We start from the raw sequence: 24,866 nt of genomic DNA, 5'->3' as shown, positions 1-24,866 counted from the left end.
CAAAACGCGTTGCGCAGTTGCCAAGAACGCTCCACTCGTCGCGTAGAAGGAGTAGTAGCCCAAGCTTAGGAAAGTGCGGGGGTTTTCACGGGATTCCTTTGAGGGGCGTCCCTTCTCCAAAAATCAACAGCCAAGGGCCAACGACGCGAGCATTTTGACGTTATTTTGTAGACGGTGGAAAACGATTTTACGGTCATTTTCGGAGTGACAGATTTCGGTGCCTAGGTGGCACGTCTGCGTGAACTAGTCTCCTTGGACGCATGACGTAATTGTATTGATCGCGGAAGAAGAGCCGAAAGTCGCGTATTCGCCATCTTGGAATCGAATCGTGGAAAAGAAGTTTGCGTGGCTCCGCAAGCGCGAGAGTAGACGGTTAGAACTGTAATCCGCGGCGATCCGTGCGTTAAGTAGTTTTACTGGGATCAAACCCGTTTCTCAACTTGAAACCCATTTGGACGGACCAAGGTAAGCAGATATTTCCTCGGCCAAGGACCTCCTACGGGTACTTTTCCTAAGAGTTCCTATGGGTATCCGTTTCGGTTTTTTCTTTGCCTGTGAGGTGAGTCGGAGACGCGCTTCGAAACTGAGTACCGTTACAACAGAGGAAACGATTTCGGCCAAGACTGCGTCACCAGGAAAGCCGTTTCAAAGGGCCCCTGAGAGTTTCTTTAAGGCTAAAGTCATCCTTGTTTTGCTCGCGGTAATTTTTTATGTCGCGATCGAGGGGATGAGTCGGCAAGGATTTTCGTCCTGACCAGACGTTGGCGTCGTTGCTCATTAACCGCGCAAAGGTCCTGCTGCTTCGTAAACCTGTCCGTTCCGACGCTAAGCGTCGTCTTCGTTCCCCGCCCTCTCAACACCTTTAGACCAATTTTCACGGAGCGAACAAAGCTTTTGCTCGCTCTCGCCGCTACCTTTTTCGCCACGATTAATACCAACTAATTTCTTCGAGTCATAAGACCCGTTTTACCTTGGTCACTTGACGATTAAGTCGAATTTACTTTCAAAGCACCTCATATTCCACAATTGTATTAGCATTTTGACAGTTTCTATTTCTACTGCAGCTACAGTGATCCAGAAAAAAAATAAGAAGCGTTGGGATTGTCCTAATTTCATGTTTGTGATCTCTCCTAACGTATAATTTCATTAAATCGTTTAAATATAATTTAGTTATTTTTAAATGTACTTTGTCCTGAACAACCTATAGAATTATTCATACTTTGTATTAAATGTAATGAAATCGATATGAAAACTTATTTAACCAGTTAGTTGAGTTTGACGAGTACACTCATTGTGAAAACACTCGTTTCAAATAGGTTGATGCAGTTAACTGGCTAAATACACTGGTTCTAAATAAGGATCGTCTTTCTCGTGTTCTTAATATTTTGACTCGCAATGTAATGTGGATTATCATATTGAACAATTGATCGTTTCTCTTTATCTTTTAATGCTCTTGCTATAGTTGCTTTGCTAACGTGCCTACAAAAGAAACTTGATTTTTTTTCCATAGAATTGATAGTTCGTCCTACTTTTAAACAGATATATAAATGATATTTAATCGTTTTTAAGCTTCTTTTCTAGATTTATATTGTTCTATATGAGTAATGTATGGAAAATTGTTTAATTCTACTGTGATACTAAGTTTATAAGATTCTATTAACATTAAACCTACCACTGGTGGGTCAAATTGACTGTTTTAAATGGTATTTGTGATGGGGGTATAAATCGTCGGTAGGTTTAGTGTTAAATATATTTTTATCCAACATCAAATTTTCTTTGAATTAAAGGAAAGCATAGGCTTTGCCATATATAATAATTACACGACTTTACCATTACCGATTAAATTTCTTTTTTGATATTGATAGGCTCGGATGGAAATAAAAATATAATTTGTTATGTAAAAGGCACTGTAATTTATTAGTATTTATATTTTTACTTAACAAATAAATGAAAAAAGTATGTCATGAATTTACTATATAACCTGGTGCCACATGATAAGTACATGTTATATAAACTTTGAAAATATTTGTAATTATATTTCCTTTTCAGACAAAGGGTTCGTTCGTTGGGTCTGAGTGGTACTAAATGGTTGCCCGCAGACAGCATGTCTACTCTGTCGGGGATTGTGTCGAAGGGGGAGAAAGGAAAATCGAAGTTTCAGTCATTAGATATCAATAGTTTGTATCGAGTGAGCAGGGTAAGTTAGTCAAAATTGCCAAATATTTTTATGCTAAATCTTATTCTAAGAACATAGTCATGTCTCTGAATTTTTTTAAAAGGGTGAATCTTTGGAGCAACACCAGCAGAAAAGCACATTACCCCGCAAACATGGAATGCAGAGTTTGGGAAAGGTGCCCTCGGCACGGCGACCACCTGCTAATTTGCCCAGTTTGAAAAGTGAACACAGCAGCAGTGACCCGGCAGTTAGTTTAGTACCAAGCGGTGGAAGCGGTTGGGCCACTACTAAGGATCCTGCATCATCGACTACCAGTACTACCACGACTACAGCAACTACACCTTCGGACACTACCACTGTATGTTTTCAATTTTATTAATTATGTGATGAAAACTTTTCTGTGGAACAATAAGTTTTGAGAACAAACATGTTAGAAATTTGTATTTAGTAGAATGTGAATGTACATGTTATTTTAATTTAATCTGTACATATAATATTTGCAATATATATAAAGCTTGTAATGTATCTTCATTGTGATGAGTTATCCTGATTTTGTTTATACTTCTTCAGAATTTAAAAGAATTTGAATCAGAAGAAATGAAATACTTATATTTCTGATTTTTGCATAATTTTTTTTTACGTGATTTAAAATTTTAATTTGATTCAAGACTGATGGTAAAAGTAATAATTATAAATGTATTTATTTATTTTGTAGACCAACGCATCACCGGCACAATGTGCTGCCGGGACCACTCCTGCATCGACCACGCCACAACATTCGTCACTGCCAGGGCAACAAAATACCACACAATCACCACATTCTTCCGAAACCAGCAACAAATCATCATGGAGTGCAATCATGAGCAGACCAGGCGATGTTGGTATGTAAAACTGTTCTTTTCATTTCAGTGATTATACACTTGTACATATTATAGCATATTATATATGCATTATAAATATCAAGAATATTCGGGGCTTATGCCTTAATGTGGAGTGTTATCATATTAAATTATATTGACAATGGAACATCTGTTATGTATTCCATACGACTGTTTTGTGATTTTGTTATGACAAAAGACATGCTACGAAAGATATTTTCATATTTAAATATGCTAGAAAAAGGTTATTTTCGTTAATAAGTACAGAAATGGTTTCAATCACGAATATACTTGATGACATTCTTTTTTTTTTTATTCCCTGGTACTTTGTATTATAAATCAGTGAAATTTTCTACGAAATTTATCAAGGTAAATTTATACGAAATGTGAATTGTTCTACGTTCATCAAAATAATTTGCCGACACATAATGCTCTTGCCAGATAACATGGAATCTTGATTAATTTCGAACATGTGATTACAGCGTTGCGGTGTTAGTAAGTGTTACGCGTCCTCAGAATTACAGTAACTGAGAAGAGTTTGCAAGTATTTAACTATAAATTCTTAAAAAATTGACAAATTTTAAATCTTTTAACATTGCTTCAGTTTAAGGAGCTAAAATTCCTGCAACAGTAATCTCTGTAAAATGTATTGCTGCGATATACGAAATTCAACATGACTTTAAAACTTTGAGAACCTCCTTCAATGCAAATGGAAGTAGGCAATACCGGTAGTTCCAAAATTGCTACACTGCTCACAAAACTGGTTCTAACTATTCAATGGGAGCAAGCTGTTTTTTTTTTCTCCATAAAAGAAGTTAAGTTCTGAAAAACGTCCGGTTATGTCTTATAATGTATGAAATGACATGTCTTATTATGTTATCATTCCCTACTTCTATCAATTTTAAAAAAGAGAACTGAAATTAAATTTATAAACTGCAAAGCTTTTGGTTCTGTCAATGATATCCTACTGCATTTAACCGGTAGGCTGACTCAATCACGAGATTGAAAATCTCTGTTATTGGGTGGCGTCATAACTGCTGAAGGACACAACCAGATAACGCTGTATATTTGAATAGTAAACTACTAATGTGAAGTCTCGATTACTTTTGACCTGGAGTGCAACATGAGTTTTCAATACTTCGTTGAATGTGAAAATGCCTTTTTTCGGCAACACTGAAATGTCGTGTTTCACAACATGTTATAATACATGTAAACAATGGTTAGAAACTGTAGGAAATGAACGTATATACACTGTATAATGCGCCACGACCAAGATAGTTGCACTAGCGATACAGACATGTAATCGTGCTTATTAGGCGATTACAATATATAATTAAATATGCATTTTTGCTAGTAAACATTATTTGTATCTTTAGAACTGTATAAATGTTCACGACATTGCAGATTAACAAAGGAGAATGCAGCAATTCAATTTCACGTGTACAGAAAATATAGTGGAAAAAGTAAATGAAAAATCGTCCCTATAAGGCACTCTTAATCAAATGGGTACAACTTGGAAAAAACAAACGAACTCGTTGTTCTGGGCGCAATTTCATTAACCCGGGGTCTCTCGATGTCATCCTTAACGAAAGGAAAGCGTCGTCGAGTTTCGCTCGCTAACGAATCGCGACCCGACCGCAAACTCTTCCCTTACCGGTCAATTCTGGGGCCCGTGTGCTCCTAAAGCGTGTAATTAAGTCTGTAAGTGTAAGTGAAAAGCAAAGTAAATGTAAGCTTGGGTGGTATCGGCTGGGTGGCGCAATTAATCGATAGGTGGGCCCGTCGTGGCAGCAGTGGCTGGTTACGCAGGGCTTGTAGGGGGCGGGAGAGGGGGACGAGGTGCCCTCGGACTGAGTTTCCTCGCCCATCAGTCCCCGCAGTTCCAACACGAGTTTCCCAGTCTCAGTGGACAGCCCTCCGTCTCCGCCTCCACTCAGAGCCAGACTCAACAGTCCTCGACAACGTCCAACGCGATCTCGGTCACTGTCGAACACCAATCGTTGTTACAGCACCAGGTGTACTCCCACAGCCACTCAGGTGGGACATGCTGCTTCTACCGAGTAGCTGCTAGCTAGCGCAACACTTCTACCCTCCTGCTCTCCAAAGGTTTGCTCAGCCGCTTGGCTGTAGTGGAAGAAACTTCAGGGTTCGCTATTTGGGATGGTGGTCGCGAAGCTGGCAAGACCAATGTCGTCTGAAATTTCTTTCGCAACAACCTCGGCTGAGCAGAGTCGAAGTCCCTTACTGTGCCTACTTCGATCTTACGTACGAGGCCGATCCGGAACGTCGTTCTAGTTTTTATTCGATGTATTAATCGTTCATAGTGGTGTGCCATCGATGAGAACATGAAAGCAGTGAAATGATCGTAAATTGTTATCGGTTATAATTAATGCTATCTATGAAATACTCCAAGAGAAGCACTAAAACTACCAACGGCTGGCATATACCTACATCTACCTGAGGGATCAATATGACTTTTTTGGAAAGAACATTTAAGAAAAAAAAATGAATTTTTCATTTTTTTTTTCTGTTTCGTTTAACGAACGTTAAAAACAAATTTATTTATCTTTAAGATAATTACATATACAATAGCAGTTTTATATGTATAGCATTAAACCTTTTGCGAGTGAAAATCGTTTTGGCTGTACATGTACTGCAAATACTGTTCAATTTATTATTTGAGCAATATTCTATTTGATATCTTCTACGCTTCAGCGAAATATCTGTCCGATCTGTTGTATCTGGAAGTATTAACTCTGCTTTGTTGAGGATCATCCTATTCGATCATTATATTCACTGGCACGTTCATCGATTAATTGTAATAGTAAGTTTTTTCTTGGCACATTTTCTCTAGTGGTTCCATCATATAATATCTAGAAATTTATTGTGGCACAATCTAAAATATTGTAGAACACTTATGAGGGCCATTTTCGAAATTCAGTTTTCATGCTGTATTCTCTAACCTTTTTGTCGATCATGTCTACGCTGAATTTAATATTATTTTAAAACACTTACGTGTAAGTTCTGAAATATGTCTAGTCTTATAAAAGTTTTGGGCTAGGTATATGAAAAGTTGTTAAAAAAACTTCTAAAATCCTCCTGATATCCAAAATTTACCTGTGTTCTGTACCGGTTAAAAATTACCCATCTCGGTATACGAAGGTATACCATATATTAATTTTACACCCCCTCCAAAAAAAAAAAAACTGCTTCATAAAATTAATCATTTATGTACACAAAAGAAATCACCCTAAACTTCAGAAAATAATATACATTAAAAATGAGTATTCATTGTAACAAGTGACAAAAGAAGTCATTTTGACCCTCTTGGTAAATCTGGTGTTAGTCTTATATCGTTGATTTCGAAAATAATAACCTAAAACTTTTGACAAACCTGAATATGTATGGACAAGTGAAATATGTAGATGTAATATTTCTGTTAAATTCATGTTGCTCTTGTAAATGTTTATTGGCTAACTTGCAGTATCTTAAGGAAAGAGCCAATATCGGTTTAAATTGCATATCAATTATTTTTGGAGTCTTGTGTTTTCATCGATGTTTCCCCAAAGAAATCAGAAGTTTCCTTAGAAATCCAAATTCTCTGTTGATACTTGATACTCACTAAGCTGGCTGATAAAACTAAAGTGGGGTTTTATATTTATATCTTGTGATATAATTCATTAAGTCATTCTGAATAAAAAAGATATCGTATAAGAAACCTAACATCGTCTCACATTATGGTACAAAAAGAGATGTGCATAGAGAGGCGGTTTTCTTCGTTATGTTCGAGCAGAGAAGTCGGAGATAAATCGAGGATACTGTACAATACAAGACGCATGCCCCTCTTTATATTATCACATGATTAAGTGAAATGGAAGATCGATTACAGAGCTACTATCGGTTGGTTAGCATTCCGGTTGTTCACCGTCCGTATTCTTCTGAGTTTCTATGGAGACCTCTGAATTCTTTGGTTTGGGCCACTAGCTGTGATCCATAATACGACTCGGTCCTGGAGTAGAAAAGACGAATCCATATTAGAGGTGCTCTAAGTAATGTTCCGGAATGTGTCCCCAGTAGTCTTTGTTGCTTTAGCCTGTCGTACAATTCCCTACCTTATCTTTCTTGTTTCGCTCTTGGTCTTGGTCTTGGATTATATTTCTTACGTACATTGAACCTTTTCATTTCTAATTCTAACGAGCAGAACTAGATCGGTATAGCGTGGTCTTGTCATTAAGAAATGTTAATCTACATGTTAATTAAATGCGATTGTAGGAGACGAAAAGAGACCTAACCTTCGATATCGAGCGGATGCAGCCGTTGGTCCTTCGTTAACTTTCTTGCTATGGTTTATCATTTTCTGCAATCGTACCACCAAATTTTAATATTACGTTTCGCTAATATACCATGGTTTGTATTTAATTTCCTTCATTTCAGGATTTTTGTATCAAGGGAAATGCGTCAAAACTGTCGTACGACGGTCACTGTACTGGTTGCATTTTACCAAACGTTATTTTTGGTTTATAACGTAAAACCGAAAAACCGATCGTTCCGCTGCATTGCAAATAGAGGGAGACCGCTTACTTGCTCGTGCGCTGACAACCACGCGTTTAATTATCCTGAAATGAAAGGAAATTACAATGCCGTCGTTGTCATTGAGTGTCTTTTTATTTCTAGTTTTTTCAACCCTTACAGAATTCCGCTATTATTTGTAGTTTATCGTTCGTTAAAAGTGGTCTTGAATTCGTAGTCTTGCGAGCGATCTTAATGATGCTATCTTAAAACGTATGTACGCAGGAGGTGTAGCAGGTCAACCTCAGCAACAGCAGTCGCAACAAAATCGGGAGACCAACGCACAGTACGGTCCTGGCCTAAGTCTACGACCTCAAAGTAAACTGAAATCCACTTAGTACAAATATTTTGGATTAAAACGCGCGCGCGACCGAGCAAGCTTGTCATTTCCCTTAAGTCGTGAGTTTCCGATGATCGAACCTTGAGCTTACGTGTGTTTCAGCCGAGGGAAGCTGGATCCAAGGTGGCAGTCGTTCAACCAGTGGAACCGGGGCAGCTGGGTCCGGGAGTGGGAGTACTCCGGGGGCCCAGGGCCCCCCGCCCGGAGCCGCCGGATCAGGACACGCCGAGGGACCCGCAGGAGGACGGCCCAACTTGGGCCAGTCGCCAAACATGGCCATGGCCCCGGCAGGCCCGAACGGATCTCAAAACAATCCAGGCCCTCTTCCTTCCGGCCCCCATCAAGCCCAAAACATGCACCATTATCGAGGACTCATTCCTCCATTTGTAAGGACACTTTATCGTGCATTAATATTAAAGTCGCCATAAGTTAATTACCGGTTCCTTTTCTTAAATGCTATGGCTAAGAATATATCAATACTTAACGAACTCGTTGCATTTCCGTTGAAAAAAGAAAAGCAAAAGTAAAACTTCCTAGGACTGTCGCCTTCGTTATCTGCTATGTACTCGGTGTAGTGCACCTTGACTTTAATCTAACTATAATCAATCTGAATCCATAGATGTACAGAGGCAATTTTCCTGGCGGTTTTCCCTCTCAATTTCCACCAAACATTGGCCCTGGAGGACCTCGACCCAGGTTCAACCATCCGCCAGAACGCTTTCCGCCTCCACAACGCCAGCAGGAGCGTGAACGCTTCCCAGGTTCTCTGGATGAGGAAATAATCCCTAGGCCCATTATAAAGGAAGAAGATTTAAGCCGTATGGATGATATCTCTCGCGACGCTGGCTGGGCAGCACACGACGACATCGATTACAATCAGAAATTGACCTTCAGCGACGACGAACCGGAACCCGACCCTCCGAAAAAGGAAGAAAAACGGGATATCAAAGATGAAAAGTCCGTGGAGATTCCCCCAGAAGACAGAGAAAAACCAAGGGAAAATCGCGATAGAGATTCGAAAGATGCTCGGGATCAATCTTCTCATCGTTCTTGGAACCAGGCTCCTCCCCTCTCTGGGCCACGCGATTTCCGTGGGTCGAATGGCCCCTCCAATTATTCCTCGCAACAACAATTGCGTTCTACACACCCTCTTAAGGGTAATTAATTACTGTATTTCTAATTGCGATGATATTCGGGGTATCTACGTTGTTGGAACGTTCTTTAAAACCTAACACCGCCTTTGTTATTTTGAAAAAGAATTACATTCAAATTTTAATGATTACAGGCATCTTGAATCTGCATGGTGTCAGGTGTAAATATCTAATTTTCAATGTATCCTTTACAGCTGTCGAGGAGGAGGAGATATGGAATCAGAGACGTCGGGAACAAGGCGAGAAGGTGGCATCCGCTGTCGAACGAGCTCGCCAGCGTAAAGAAGAAGAAGAGAAGCGATTCCAGGAGTTGACTAAGCAAGCAGCGAACAAGAAATTACACGATTTAGAACAAAAGTTGAAGGAAAAGAATCAGGCCAAGCAAAAGGAAGAGGAATCCAACACTACAGCCGAATCGAAGTTCATGATCAGTGTTCCGCCCGTGCCCATTCCCTTACCCGAGTGGGAACGTGAGAAAGAAAACAGGGAACGGGAAAGTCGGGAAAGAGATAAGCCTCGCACAATTTCCGAAGGAAAAGACGAAAAACCCAGTAACGAATTTCGCCATGGACCGGCGCAACCCGATCGACCAGTGTTTAACAGACAGCAAGATGCTCCCCACGCAGAGCGTGATCGCGAACGGGATCGAGATCGTGATCAAAGGGAGATGAGAGACCGTGACCGTGACCGCGACCGAGACCGTGAGCAGTCGTTTTCTCGTCATTACCACGCCAACTTACCACCTAGGCTTCAAAAACAGCAGGCAGAAAGAAGCGGTTCCGCGTACAATCGAACTTCGCCCAGCACGGAAAGACCTCCCTCTCAGTCCGCCTCCTTCTCGCAACAATATGATCCTGCCAAATGGGCTAATTGCAATCATTCTGGGCCGTTGAGTAAGTAAAGTAATACAATAGTTTTACTTCATAAAATATTGTAATGTATATTTTGAAATAGATCACTTTTATTTACAAAGTTAGTTCTGAAAAATTCATATAAGCATACCCTGTCGATAATTTTTTGGTTTAAATTATTTTATTACATTTGCGAAGAATGTAACAATGTACTTAAATTCTCATTACCTTCTAAACGAGGAGGATTTGTTTATATTTTTAACGGTGTTGTGACGAATTAACAGGTAGCGGCATAAAATCGACGCACCCGGCGCCACCACCACAACGCCGCAGCAGGACTGACTCTGATGTGTCCAATCCGGTAGATGAAGAAAGATCTCCTTCCCGAAGTCACCGTGGACCACCCCCTAGAGATGAGCGTTATCGTCATTCAGTGCACAGAAACTACGACAGTCGCAAGGCCAGCGGCTATCATGATGACTATAATCGTGGTTACAGAGAATACGAATACGACGACAGGCATGGTCGCGATTCTTGGGAAAGAGAAAAGCACTACGACGATAAGGAACGCGATGCTAGAGAATCTCGTGACGCTAGAGATGTCCGTGACACAAGGGATGCCCGTGATACTAGAGATGCTCGTGATACCAGAGATGCTCGGGATGCCAGAGACGTTCGCGATGTTAGAGACAACCGCGACATCAGAGATTCACGCGACAGGGATAATCGAGATAGTAGAGATAGTAGAGACAGTAGAGAAAGCAGAGAGAGCAGGGAGAGCAGGGATGGTAGAGAAAACCGAGAAAACCGAGAAAGCAGAGAGGGCAGAGAGGGCAGAGAGAACAGAGAGGGTAGAGAAACCAGGGAGAGCAGGGAGAGCAGAGATAATAGAGACAAAAAGGACTACGATAATTACTCTAAAGTAAGTATCTCCTTATACCAATTATAGTTTTTCCATGACATATTTTTTTCCTGTTGTGATCCTTAATTTATATTTAATCCATGATCATAAAGCCATTTAATCGTAAAAATTGCTATTTTACACAAATGCTGCATGTCTCGTTAACATTTTAAGCTATTAGTTTTATATTTACTCTGTAATTAATGCATCGGTATAATGTAGCAGGAATCCTTCGACGAGCGCGAGCCAATGAGAGAGCGCCCGGAAGCTACCGAATGGCGAGAAGAGCGTGCTCCCCTGGATCGGCAATCCGACAGCAGGCGTGACATCAACTCCAGAGAGGATCGCGCCGAGAGAAGCGAGCGTCCCCAGAGACCGGACTCGCGAGATAGTCGTACTTCCCGCGAATCGAGAACGTCTCTACGCGACGACGATTCTCACAAGTCTCGCGACACCGGCTTGTGGATCAACGACATCCCTGACTACGAGGAAAAGAAGCGAGACATATACCGCGAAGATACCAGAGAAAGGGAGAGAGATCGAAGGTGCCCGCCAGGCCCGGTGACCAGAGAAAAGCTGGAGGCCGACGAACCCAAGGGAGAAAAGCGAAACCTGACTCAATTAAAGCGTGCCAACTCGGAGGTGGAAAAGAAGGACCTCGCGAAGGATATGCCTTCAATGGAGTCAAAGAAGGAAACCGACACGTGGAACAGGAAAATGGAACGTACCCCGGAGAACAGTAGAGCTATCGACAGAGGCAATTCCCCGAAGGCTTGGGCAGATGCCGTCTCACCTACTTTTGAAAAGGAAGAAGAGAAACTACTGGAGCCCATTAAAGACGATAAAGACACGTTGGATCTGAAGCAGAGCATGGAGAAGTTGAGCCTGGACAAGAGAGACGACGTCCTTATCGAGGAGAGCAAGGAAGAGACTAAGGACGAAAAGCGAGAGAAGAACATACGGAATAGGACGAACAGCGGCGGCTCAAGAGGACGAGAACCTCGCGGTGTACGCCCGTGGGGTGGCGGCTATAACGTCGTGTATCACCGCGCGTGGCGTGGTCCAGAGTCCAGAGGACGACGCGGTGGTTCCAGATCTATGGCGAGACCAGGATCTGCCAGGAGTGGATCTTACGGGCATACGGATTCCGAGATGAGCGGCGACGAGGTCTCGGGATCTACCGAGTCGGGAAAGGAAGAGAGGAGATCCTCGGTCAGATCGCCAAAGCTGTCGTCCCAGAAGCTGGAAAAGGACGACCGTAACCGGGAGGCCTCGCGGCGCGAGGAGAAGAGGAGCGAGTACTCTCAATCACGCACCGAGAAACGAGGATACGACAGCAGGTCCAGTCGAGAAGGATTCGCGCCCTCGGGGGAACCCTCCCGTCGGGGACGAGGGGGGTTTCGACTTCGTGGCGCCACAACTGGAGGTCGGATGGAGGGATACGGACCTCCCCCGAGCAAGAGTCCATTTTCTTCCGAGCGAAGCACAGAGGAGAAACAGGGTGCCGGCCGTCAGGGCTCGCCTACGCCTGCCTCGGAGAACGACGCGAACGCTCTCCCCGGTCAACAGGAATCGAACGACGATAAAATCATAGCAAAGCAGCAGGCGCTTACGGCTGGTATCACCGGACGACATGCAAAGTCACCGAACCAGTCGGCCCAGCAAGGCGGTGTCAAACAGGACGCTGGTCACCTGAATTCGGGGCATGGTGGTCCGTTGTCCAGGTCGCAGTCCAGGAAAGACGAATCCCGAACCAAAAGGAATCACAGTGGAAATAGAAGAGTAAGTTTGAATTAATAGTACCACCTCTTGAGATGACACAGCATTGGGAAAATCTGCAGTTATGTGTTTTTAATTTTTGTATACGAACTTTTGAACGCGTCGTTTATTTCATCTATATTCATATATTGTCCAAAAATATCCGGAAGTCATAAAGTACATTATGAATGTAAATTATATGATAAGAGGTCATACATTTTAACTAGAGCAAATCTTTCTACTTCGTGTTTGATATTATGTTTTATTCTTACGTACATAATTAGCGAACATTAGTTCTTATTCTAGAATGCTATAAAGTTTAACTAAAATGCATTTAAAAAATGTAATAATGTCGGATGTGAAAATCTGGCAGATCGTGTGGCATACAGTACGGTAGTCAAGATTTTCTCGATTCTGAGTTCATTCATTAAAATAGCCTATATCTGGAGAAATATTAAAAAATATGTTTAATTCACAGGGACGAGACAGTCGCGAGGCCCGGTTTCGTAGTGGCGGTGCCAATATCACGAAGCAGAACTCTTCGGACGTAGGTAACGAGGATTGGGAAACGACATCCGAAAACAGCGAGGAGCAAATAGACGATCGAAAGCCTTCCCGCAGCCACGGGAAGTCGTTGTCGAGTCGCGGAAGCCAGAGTGCTAACCAAAACTCAGTGAGCAATAACTCACAGGCACGTAAAAGTGAGCAATCCGTGAATAATAGGGAGCAACGCGACAAGAACTTGAAGTCTTCCAATGCATCCTCGCGAGCGCCCGGAGCGGAGAAACGCAACGTGCAAAACTCTACGTTCAACAGTCAACGAAGTCATTCCGGTAACATACCACCCCTAATGCAAACCAGTCAGACTCAAAACGGCCGGCCGAAGAGTCAAGGTTCGGCTAACGGTGCCTCGATTTCAGGAAAGCCCGTTAAGGAGAGCACGGTCAATCGCGTCGATGAAATCAAACTGAACGACCCCAGCTTGGTCAACCAGGCTATCAACGACATCAACAAGAAGGTTCAAGCCAAAGAAAAGAAAACCGTGGACGGCGATGCGGAGGTCAACAATTATTCTGGGGGAGACGAGGGAAGCAACGTCGCCGAAGACAAAATGGACTCTGACGGTTTCCAGGAGGTGCGTTCTAAGAAGAACGTCAAAGAATCTAGGCACAGCCAGAAGGACGAATCCAAGCCACCGAGACGAGAAAAGGAAAAGGACAGGGAACGGGACAGATCCAAGTCTAAGTCGAACGGCCCACAACCGACGCCTCAGCAGGTTCAAAACATCCCGCCCTTGTTGGGTCAGCCAATAGCTCAGCCGACGAACATGCCTCAGAAACAGTTCGACAGGAATACGAATCGCCAGAAGTTGGCACCAAGATTTGCCAAACAGAAATTGGCCAAACAGCAGCAACAGATGACAGGAGGAGACTCGAACGATTCGGGTAAAACGAGCAACTCGACGAGTAACTACTCAAAGGACTCGTCCGGTGGTCCTGCACCACCTCCATCCGTCAATGCCTGGGATAAGCCGTTTACCAGCCAGCTGCGGTCCAACTCACCCTCGGCGGTACCAGCCGATATACAGTTGATGTCAGGTCTTACCGGACAGACCGATCATATACACGAAGGCAATGAACAAGCTAATTCTGGAAACAGCAGCCAGCGGAACTCTCCTAGTGGTGACAAACCCGGAAAGTCTACAAAGGAACCTGTCGGAGAAAAGAACGTGTCGGACTCGTCGTCGCCTCCGGTACAGACGTTGATATTCGAGAACACGAATTACTCGAAAACCACGAAGACTGGCCCGTCTGATCTTGCTACGAAGAATAAATACTCGAATCACATAAAGAGCCAGGGAAGGACGGACAAACGAGGAGAAATGGAAGAAGACAGCAACCAGCTGCAACATCAACAGCAAGCGATGTCCGTAGCTTTCTCGAACAAGCCTAATGAGCTGATCAAGGACAAGTCTCAGGAGCCTATACAGATGCCGCTTTCCTTTAATAAGAGCGAGGACAACGCCGATATGAAATTGGATTTTACTTTCGATTCGGATCTTTCTCAGCTGACCGACGACAAGAGCAAGAGCCTCGGTATGCCCCGATCCATGCACATGACCGGCGGGCAAAGCACTATCTCACCATCTACGGCGGAGTTGAACTTGAAGATCGCCTCCGTGAAGAAGGTCTGGGAAAATGCCCCGCCCATGCCTACGGTGGTTGAGCACGAAGACGGAAACGTGGTGAGCACCGCCAACAGCTTCCCCCAGGCCTTTGAAAGCGGCGACGTCGACGACAGTTACAGCCCTCATCAGCAATACAACCAGGGCAACATGAAGAACGAGATCACCACTTCCACAAATGTATGCAAGGTGGGCATATATTTTTTTAGAGATTGTAACTACTCATCACGCATGTGCAAGCTATAACATCACTAGAAATTGACCCAAAATTATCTACCGTGAACGCGACCGCCTCTGTCTATTTCGTGCATTGCTTTACCTAACGCTTTCCATGCTTATTGAATTGGACATTTTTCTTTTACTTGTAGATTTAGCCATCTATTTGCTACTGCTAGAGCACGTTCAATCTTTGGTTTAGTAGTTAAGAAAATGATTGTACGGTTTATTTGAAATCGAATTATAAGGTGGCCAAAATATGAGATGAAAGGTCCCTTTTTCATAGGGTATTCCAAAATAGAGCATCAATCAAGTATTACTTCTATTTTCTGAGATACAGAAAACCATTAACGTAAATTTTTATAATTCCGGTTGCTTAAAGACAAATATTTGAATTTAAAAGATTCTCAATATCTTGAGTTAGAATACTAAAATGCACGAAAGTAAGGTCAGTGGCTAACACGACTTAATCCTTTTTTGCCTTGAGAGCAACCCTTTCTACTTGTAAACAAAAAAATACCAGATCTGGAACCTTTCTTTCCTCATTGACAAGACTGCTCGCCTTTATTCCAGAAATTAATTTTTCAGCCTATTGTAAGTAAAATAGCAGGCTTATGCGCGAGTAGAGGTTGGGAACATTTCTCTCTATCTCTCTCTCCGATCATTTTTTCTTCTCCGAGATCTTCTTTCGTCAGCTCCTTTTCTCTATCTCTCTTGTGAATATTCGGTGTCCCGAGGAAAATAAGGATCGGTTAAAGGCAGTTGATAGTGATGTTAATAGCTGAATAAATTATGAAAATACCATGTCCCCTGTGGGAAGATGCTGACTCTTTGCCTGATGCGCAGCTGGTTCCCCCGCAGGTGAAGCCGCAGCAGCAATCCTCGGGCACCGGTGGCCCCCAGCCGGGGTCAGCCGTTCCCGGGCCTAGTCCCATAGGACCTGGACAAAGTCCCATTGGACACCCCCCGGCGAGTCTTCAAGGCCCTCTTAGCCCGCCCCCCTTCAATTCAACTGGACAGCCTTCTCACATTAATTACCAGGTAAGCTAAGTCGCCCTAATTATAGCTTTAATGCAGAATGTAATTGGATAAAAATAACAAGTCCTAATTATAACACATTTTTTTGTATCAGGAGTTCCCGCAATACCCCGGATCCCAGGCAGCCCAGTATGGAAGCATGTCTGCGATTCCATCGCCACCGGCGGTGCTATTCAACACTGGCTCCGGTCAACTACCAGCCCAAGCAAGTGGCCTCTACGGAGCTTTTCAACTGGATCAGAGCCGGTCCCCCTTCACGCAGTATCCTCCTTACGCTCCGTCCCTTCAAAGTTCATTCAACCAGCAGAACGTCTATTTGCAACAACCGCCACCTCCGCCGCATGCTCCAAATGCGCCGACGCCTGACATGTATCAAAGCAACTTGTCACAGTACAGAATCGTTAGTATTTTATTATTACTTGGTTATATCGTTTAATGCCATTATTAGGATATGTTATAATAGCACTCTACATCTGACTCGTACATCATTGTGTATTTTTATATATTTAAATTGTCATAGCCAAAGTAAATTCTCGTTTCTATCGTAGATTATTTTAACAATGAAATTCATTGTGAATTAATATTTCAAATTGATACTTGAATTAGTACTCGAAATTAATAGTATTACTCAAGGACAATCTGCGTGTACTTTTAACAGACTGCTGCTGCTGCGCCTCCTTTCGCACAGAATCAACAGTTGAGCAACAATCCGAACACGGTCCTGATCAGTTCGTCATCGAATTCTTTAATGTCAGCAAGCGTAAAACCTTCGTCACAACCGATCGGTGCTATTGGCACAAAAGCCCCGCATTACCAAGCGGCTTCAGCACCTCAACCGAATCAAGTATACTCGTCTACTGGTCTTATTTAATTGTTCAAATTAAAAACTATTTTCTTAAATGAATTTTCTTTTCAGGTGGCATACATTCCTTACGATCCCAATCAAGTATTGGGCGTAAGTGGCAGCTACATGGGTAATTCTCAACTTGTTCAAAGACCAGGTCCTAGCGTACAGCCTTCGGCAAATAGCTACTACAGTGCTACATCTGCCGGTAAATCGAATTACTTTTATCAATACATTTAGTTTACTACTTTCTGGTTAATTATTAAAATTTACCAATAGAGAAAAGGTACAAGTATCGCGTTACGGCTCACGTTCTGGTTTTTAGAGATCTTTCTATTTAGTAAATGTGAACATCAAATTGAATCTATTTTGCAGATGTATTCCCTGGATCGCAAACTGGTTTTTACCAACCTGGCGGTGCAGCCCAACAAACAGGAACTCATTATGGTCTCCAAGGTTTTGGGACACATAGCCAAAGTTTGGGTACAGGCAGTGCCACTCCTGTACTCCAGAACTTTAACTCCCAGTTTCTATCGAATTCAGGATTGCAAATTGCTGCGGCAGCTGCAGCACAGCAATTTCGTAATCCTAATGGAGGTTTACCCGGCCCCGCAAATGCGGCCGCTACGTTTCTCAGCAAACATCAACAACAAGAGCAACCTAGACAATTGAAGAGTCCTTCGGGAAATCAACAAGATGTGCTTGCATCGGTTTTTAGCTCAAGTGAGTATATCAATTTCTCATTTTTGCGTGTTAATTAAATTTAAACACCAATAGTACAATTTTTGAAAAATTGGTGGTCATGCATTAATTTTGCTTTAGCACCACAAATTCCGTCGCCAAAGTCACGGAATTGTAAGCAGCAAGCAGCATCGCAACAACCACAACCAAGTCCGACGCAGCACCATAAATACCAACAATATCAGGGCGTTGGTCAGTCTGCTCTGGTAAGCAGCTACAATAACTATGTATGTACCATTTATTGATTCATTTACTTTTAATTAATATACTTAGTTTAGTGAATGCTTATTACTTAGAATTATATTATTACTGCCTGGTTCTATCTTGACCGAATGATGTAATTTTTATTTTAATTAATCTACGTTAACACGATGAATAATTACATTTTTAGTTCACCGGTTTAAGTACATACACGCTATAATTAAAAATAGATTTAAAACTATATGATTTGAGGGGTGAGTAATTAAAGAGGATTCCGTGTTATTTCAAGGTCCTTCAACAAAATGTACGTGGAATGGGCATGCCACCTCGTGCCGGCATTCAACCATCGCAACAACGTTATCCACCTCCGATTCAAAGGCCGGTGGTGCCATTCCCACCAGGTCCAAACCCAAATAATCCAACACAACAGCAACCAAATTGCATGCCGACTCAGCAACAAACTCAAATCAATCGGCACAGGCCGAACATGCATCAACAGCAACAGCAACGCAATATGAAAATGCAACAACAATATTACTCCGGACAAGGTTGGTACGATTGCCATTATTCTTTGTAATACTCCTATACTACTCTCACGAGCGGTAAAATAATTTGCAAACCGTGTTAATAATGTCATCCCTTATTATCTGGCAGGTAACGTTAAAATGGATTCTAGCGATAAGAATGATTCACACAGTGATAAGATTACGGACGGCGGCTCTGGAAACCAAACCGTAGGTAATAAGTCCAACGTGAATCAACAGGACGGCGACAGCAAGGAAGAAGTAAACCAGCAAAATGAGTAAACGTCGGAAAACGTCGTTTCCAAGATGTGCGAACTTATTCATTGATTCTAAACGATGACTTTAAAACTACAAATTGAGGCTACTTTAATTAAAACGTGAGCGATCAATTTCAAGGGCTGTCCTCTTCGAGAGCGTCGTAGACCGCGCAAATAATCAATTTTCATGCACGCTCAATCACTCTGGTCATGACCGTGTTAACTTTTTACGACCGCCGAGCGTTTTCTTTTTTCTAATGAAAACTACGATAGAGCCTCTGGCGAGACACATTGGAATGAAAAACTATAATAACTTATGCAATCATCTGATTTAACAAAAGTGTGATCTTAGTGGACACTTCGAAACGTTAACGATGATCACATCTCGGAATATAAAGACAAAGACATTTGAAAAGGCGATGTAGCGTTCTACGTTCCATCTCGTGCGTAAAAATGACTATTAGTGCGAGGCTCGTCAGGCCTCCAAAAAAGTGTATTCCATACGAAAAAAAAAAGAGCATCTAACGGAACGAATGTCCGTAACTCGTCGCGATTGCAATTACGAGGCGTGCACTCGAGACGAAAGCGTGGATCACCGGAATGTGCCTCGGCAAAGTGCACGTACTACTTTCGAGAAGGGAACGAATAAAAGAAATTGACGCGCATCGATGCGACGATCCGAATAATTCGCGAAGCAGGAAAGTGAAAACCCTAGGCATCTGGAAAAGACTGTTATCAGTGCTCAAACGTATGGCTCATTGACGCGAAAAAGAAGGATTTATCGGAGAGATCTGCCTTGAATCAGCTAAGAGACTTTCGTGCCCAAGGCGCTAAAACGGTAGATTTTTCATCGCACGTGTTTATAATGGAAGTGCGATCTCGATACATGCAACGAGACGAGACTAATCGGTCAAATAAGAGCAAGACGAAAAGTGCGAAGGGGGCGCGATCACACACAAACACACACACGGTGTTTTATGGATTGGTACGACCTCGATATTTGTTAAAAGTACTAAAATCATTAGCATTATGTATTTAAAACGAAAAAAAGTGCCGCACGTGTCACGGAGGATCGCGCATCGGTGTACCGAGACTTCGCATGCGGCTAGGAGTCCCCCTGTATCGGATTAAACGCGTATACATATATAATCTCGTTATGTCGCTAACGCGCGAATGAATACCACGAATGAATGAATTGTATATTCCCTGCTTTTCGTTGCAGATCTCTCGAGTTATTATAGACGAAATGATAACGAAGCTTATAAAAATAAACGCTAGTGTTTACAAAATGAAATCACGATTACTTCGTCGTTCGAGGATCGATTCTTCGGCGTGGCTCAGGGTGCGGCTCGCGTTCGTAAGCCCCTTTGGTCGGACTCTCTTAGTCGGACACGAACCGTAAAAAGAAGACAATTATCGGAGGATCATTCACACCATGTACTGCCAGTCGTCCGAGACGACAAAAACTCGAGACGTTTTTCCCTCGATTCGTGAGTCACCGAGGTGCAACCGGGGTCGAGGAGAATCGGTCACAAGATTCGCGGAGAAAACCGTTTTTACTTTTTAACTAAACTTGCGCGTGACTGTGATTTATGCGCCTCGACCGCGAAAAGTACCGCCTGGACGATTGGCCGCGAATGACTATTCAGGCGATACGTTTCGTTTGCGCGAAGATTCAAAGGTGTACGCGCGCGTTCCCTGACTTTCTCAAAGGGAACGGCGACATGCCCGGAACATGCTTCTGTCCGACACGTTGAGACGAAGATTGTCAAGGCGGGACCCGGACTCGTTCGAGAAACACTTGAGAAAATGACCGGATAATATCGAATATACGCCGGATATATGGATGACGGATCGCTTTCGGCGCACTGCCGCACAAAGTACACACATATGCCGGCGTGTATCCCAAGCGTTGCAAGACCGAGACGTACGTCTACTTATTTAAGGATAGACCCGCGGACGTTGGAGAGAAGATGCTTGTAAGACTTCCTTACTCATCCTACTACTATTACCGACTATTACCGCTAGTACTACCGCAACACCACAATTATTGCATCATTATTATTATGATTATTACCTTTATTATTCTTCTTATATGATTACTATTATGGTTATTTTCTTAAGTCTACCGTAACTGCTGTACGTGTACACTCGGCGGGTGTCGTGGGCGGATGTTAAAACGCGAGCGAACGAGTTGCATAAGAGAAAGAAAGAGTTGCACGATTTACGAAGATATGCCGTTAGGGTACTATACAGATTTATGGAAGGTGTTAGGGGAGAGTGTTTAATTACGTCTCTACTCGATGCGTAAGAAGCGTCGGAAATGAATGTACGCGTTCCGAAAGCAAATCGGGGGTGTCTCGAGAAAACGTCACGGTGAAGGCGTTCAAGAGCAATTTCGAAGGACCTAGCAGAAGTTTAATCGTGGAATCTAATAAACCCAAGGTCTTTCGATGCTCTCGGTACGCCGCCATACCGGGGTCACAGGGTCATTTGGCTTTTGACCGTTGATTAATTCATTAATTCACTCCCGCTTGGCGAATTTGACGGCTTCGAGCATCGTAGCCTCTCGAACCCTCGATAAATTCCAGAGAGAGACGACGGTGCTCGAAACGTTCTAAGCGAATAACTAATGTAAGAGTTTCGCCACGGTGAATGCCGGGCACGCGAACAAGGTAGCCCTTTCCGACCCGACTTACGCGTCGCGTCAATCGCTCGTGAGATGGTACTTCTTAAATTGTGTCTTGGGCAAATGGCGAGGGTGACTTTGGGTCCGCTTTCTTTTTTAACGAAGCCACCGAGATACGCATATCGTTCAACTATTCGGGTATTAGCCAACCCGAAGCCAGAGAGGCGCAGACTTTTCTCTGGGTCGCGCAGGACGACGGAGGGATTGCTCGTGCAGATACGGTCCGAGAGAGATCTCTAATTATTGCCACTGACAATACGCGACCTGTAGATATTGTTTTATTTCAAAGACTGAGAGACTCGTGCGTATTGTCTTTGCGTCAGGGCGACAAGTCGAGGGACGGGAAATGGATCGGAGGGGGAAAGAGAACGAGTCGACTGCGCGTTCCACCCGGCCTCGAGGTTGACGAGTCGGAAGGCAATGTTGTTCGAACGATAGTAAAACCGTACTCGGAATGATTGCACTCTTCCCGATGTGGGGAGACGCGGACTCCCGAGGACCCAAGTCCCGAATTGCGCCTGTAATTTTATCTATTTGTAGTTAGCGACATGACAACAGTAACTTATATATTTACCTGCTAAACTATAATAAAGTTATTAAAGGCATGGAAGCACTATGGTTAATTAGTAGATCGTGTATTTACGACTGGGAGAACCTAAGGGACTGTACGCGCGCGAGGACGAGGCGACACCTACCTTTAGGCTCGGATATGGAAGGACGAGTCCGCTGCTCTACCGAACGCATATTATAACTCGTGTAAATGTTATTTAAAACTCGATACTTACGATCGGCTGTCTATGTCAAACTGTTTTTATCTTGACGCGGGCAGAACTTGCGCGAAACCGGATACGCCCGACGCACCGATTCTAACCGATTATAATTATAACGACGAACGCTCTTTTAGGCGAATCTTGTAGCTCTCGCGAGACTCGGTCGAAACGGCTTTTGCCGCAATCGCGCGTACTTCTTTTACGAAGAAACTACCACACGATGCATTTTGCTTTTTATACGTCTCTACTGGTTGATGTTACGACACGTACAAAAATTGAACCCCAGTCCTGGCAAGGTACGCGAACGAAGCGCCGCGAAATCGCGAGGTCATGTTTTAGGAGTAATTAGGGTCTTGTATTCGTTGGTTGTTTAAGTGTATTAGGAGAGACTCGATACACGTTTGTTATAGTGAAAAAGTATTGCGACGCGTCGGCGACCGCTCGAGAATCCACGTCGAAGTTCGCCGCTCGGCGTGTGACAAGTAATTAATTATGAAAAATTATACGAGATGTCGCTGATTCCGATTCCGAGAGGCGCGAAGTAATCGGGCGTACTTTCAATTGGGACGCAATTTTTCAATGAATTAACCGATGCGTCGCACCTATCAAAAACGCGTTACGGGAAGAACGGGAACGGCGAGCCACGCGTGCATCCTAGGGAGCGAGCGTATTTTTTATTGGTAGTAACGTGCATGATTTTTCTTTTTAATCGCAATCGTGTGCATGTATACGATCTCTACGTTGAAACGTGAATTACCAGAAGGAATACGAGCGAAACTGGGATCGCGCACTGTGGCTCGTATGACCGTTTTTAGAGAATTTTGGCAAAGGGCGGTCGAAAGAAATTTCCGAAGAATATATCGTTCCTAAAATTATTCAAAGGGACGAACTGATTCTCATTTGGGGAACGGTAACTCCATAGGATAAATCGAACGTGAAAGAGCAACAAACGAAATGAAATGGTGGCTGCGAGCGCTGGAACGTATACATTTACAATTCCGCTACTGTACACGGGTCTTTTATGTTTGTATTAACAATTATTGCTACCGTGATTTCCGTGTTGAAAGATATATGCGTAAAATAGTAGAGAAAAGAAACATACCGTATATGCTATTCTTAAGAAGTAATGGTCGGAATAAGAATACCCAATAACGAAAATAAAAAAAATTCATTGCTATATGGTCTGCTAGTATAAACCGAACATCACTTCATTCTACTTCTCTTGAGAGGATCTTTAATTGAAATTGCCAGCGGAAATAAAAATATTCGCGAGTGAAAAAATGACCCACTTATTCGCGTTTGGTTAAATTTAATCACATTAATCAATTTCGACTAAGCGTTGTTAAATCCAAGGATGTTTTTTTTCTTTCACTACAATTGCATAACGGTAATAGATTTAATTTGCAGTTACTTCAATTTTGTGCTATGGAGCAAGAACCTTTGCAATATTTTTGTGTATTTTTATTTAATTTGTATATGTTGGACCATACTATTATTACATTATTTATATTTAATTGAACCAAGTGAAATTCAATTATTCGAGGAAAAAATCAAGCCAAATCAAGTATTTGAGAGAGCACTGCTATTCTACTCAGAGTATAATTCATGGTCTATGAAGAGGACTGAATCACTGAAGCTCGACACGAAAAGGGAGCGGGACGATCCATGAACGGAGCCCAAAGTCCTAAAGATGTAAAATCCAAGGCAAGGATTCCCTCTGCTACTCTCTGGAAATTCCGTGAGACATCAACCTTCAACAATAGTAACTATGTAATGACGCGTAATTGGAGGTTTTCGACAAGTAATTTATCGCAAACTCATAAAAAAAATAGATACTGATCGAGCAGCCATTTGCGAATTAATGCTTCTCTCGCACTCCGGCGCAAATCGGACCATCAATTCCGTAGGGCCTATCACGAGGAGGTTGCTGCTAAACGAAGCCCGTCTAGTAGCACTAAAACGTCTATCTAGACACCCATCCTGTCACCTCTGAGTCACGAGACTTCGACGTGACACGATGGGATTTTCTTAAACTTCCCACGGGAAAAAACGACCTTAAACTAACTTAAATACTTAATTTTACATTAAATCAACCTACACGAGAGACCACTTTCGCCGAAAGCAAGGGAAAGGTGCAAGATAAAACATTTCCAGAAGAGCCTATGATTACTTCTATGCAAAAGCAGTAGTTAATAGAGCAGCCGTCATACGGTCCAACGACTGCCCGCAACGTATGTACATACTCACGCAGATTCGCTGATTCGTGACGCCGACGCGTGCCCCAAAGCTCCGCATCACGTCGACTTCGGGGCAACAATGTACTTTAAAGTTTTTTTCATCTTTTTTCATCTTTCGCCGACTGATGCGATCCACATCGTTCATGACTCACGTGCTCGGTGTTCAACGATGTTATTGAAATTTTGTTAATTACCATTGTTTTACCGTGAGCCGGAATATTTCAGGACAAATGTTTTGCAGTAAAGTTACTAATGTACGGGACAAATACTTGAACCAGAGATTTTTAACTTCCGAGCTCATTTTCAAAATAATGATTATAATTAAAATTTTTGCAATGAATGAGATAACGGTAGCAACATGGGTAACTAAATAATAATACTAACGATAAGAATTATTGATACTGTTATCTTACTTTACGATTTTAATTATTTTCATATTAATTATTAAAATCACCTTAGGGACAGTGAAACAAATAATGAAAAGCTGAAACCATAATCAAATATTACATAATTGCAATGTATTTTGTGCGATTGCTATGA

General features: G+C 42.7%; 1 protein-coding gene across 10 annotated transcripts; it reads left to right on the top strand.

Annotated features, from left to right (window-relative positions):
• The first annotated feature begins 34 nt into the window (after positions 1-34).
• On the top strand, positions 35-23,266 carry LOC105699411 (protein PRRC2C). Of its 10 annotated transcripts, XM_012424748.2 has the most exons (21): positions 35-465; positions 2,050-2,197; positions 2,280-2,534; positions 2,892-3,057; positions 4,828-5,091; positions 7,849-7,941; positions 8,066-8,349; positions 8,583-9,120; positions 9,309-10,007; positions 10,250-10,887; positions 11,089-12,648; positions 13,103-13,457; positions 13,545-14,998; positions 15,872-16,066; positions 16,158-16,463; positions 16,722-16,907; positions 16,980-17,115; positions 17,283-17,630; positions 17,730-17,875; positions 18,139-18,397; positions 18,504-23,266. In XM_012424748.2, the coding sequence occupies exons 2-21, from the start codon at positions 2,105-2,107 to the stop codon at positions 18,653-18,655; spliced, it is 8,127 nt and encodes a 2,708-aa protein (XP_012280171.1). In that variant the 5' UTR covers positions 35-465; positions 2,050-2,104; the 3' UTR covers positions 18,656-23,266. The 10 variants fall into 10 exon arrangements, with proteins under 10 accessions (XP_012280171.1, XP_023290050.1, XP_023290049.1 ...); XM_023434282.1 differs by having other exon boundaries at positions 4,849-5,091; positions 13,103-14,998; XM_023434281.1 differs by having other exon boundaries at positions 4,846-5,091; positions 13,103-14,998.
• The last annotated feature ends 1,600 nt before the right edge of the window (positions 23,267-24,866 follow it).

Source organism: Orussus abietinus, unplaced genomic scaffold (assembly GCF_000612105.2).
Source record: "Orussus abietinus isolate OABI.00-Male unplaced genomic scaffold, Oabi_2.0 scaffold164, whole genome shotgun sequence".
Lineage (NCBI taxonomy): Eukaryota > Metazoa > Arthropoda > Insecta > Hymenoptera > Orussidae > Orussus > Orussus abietinus.
Note: the sequence above shows the minus strand (reverse complement) of the source record. Positions and strands in the feature narration are given on the sequence as shown.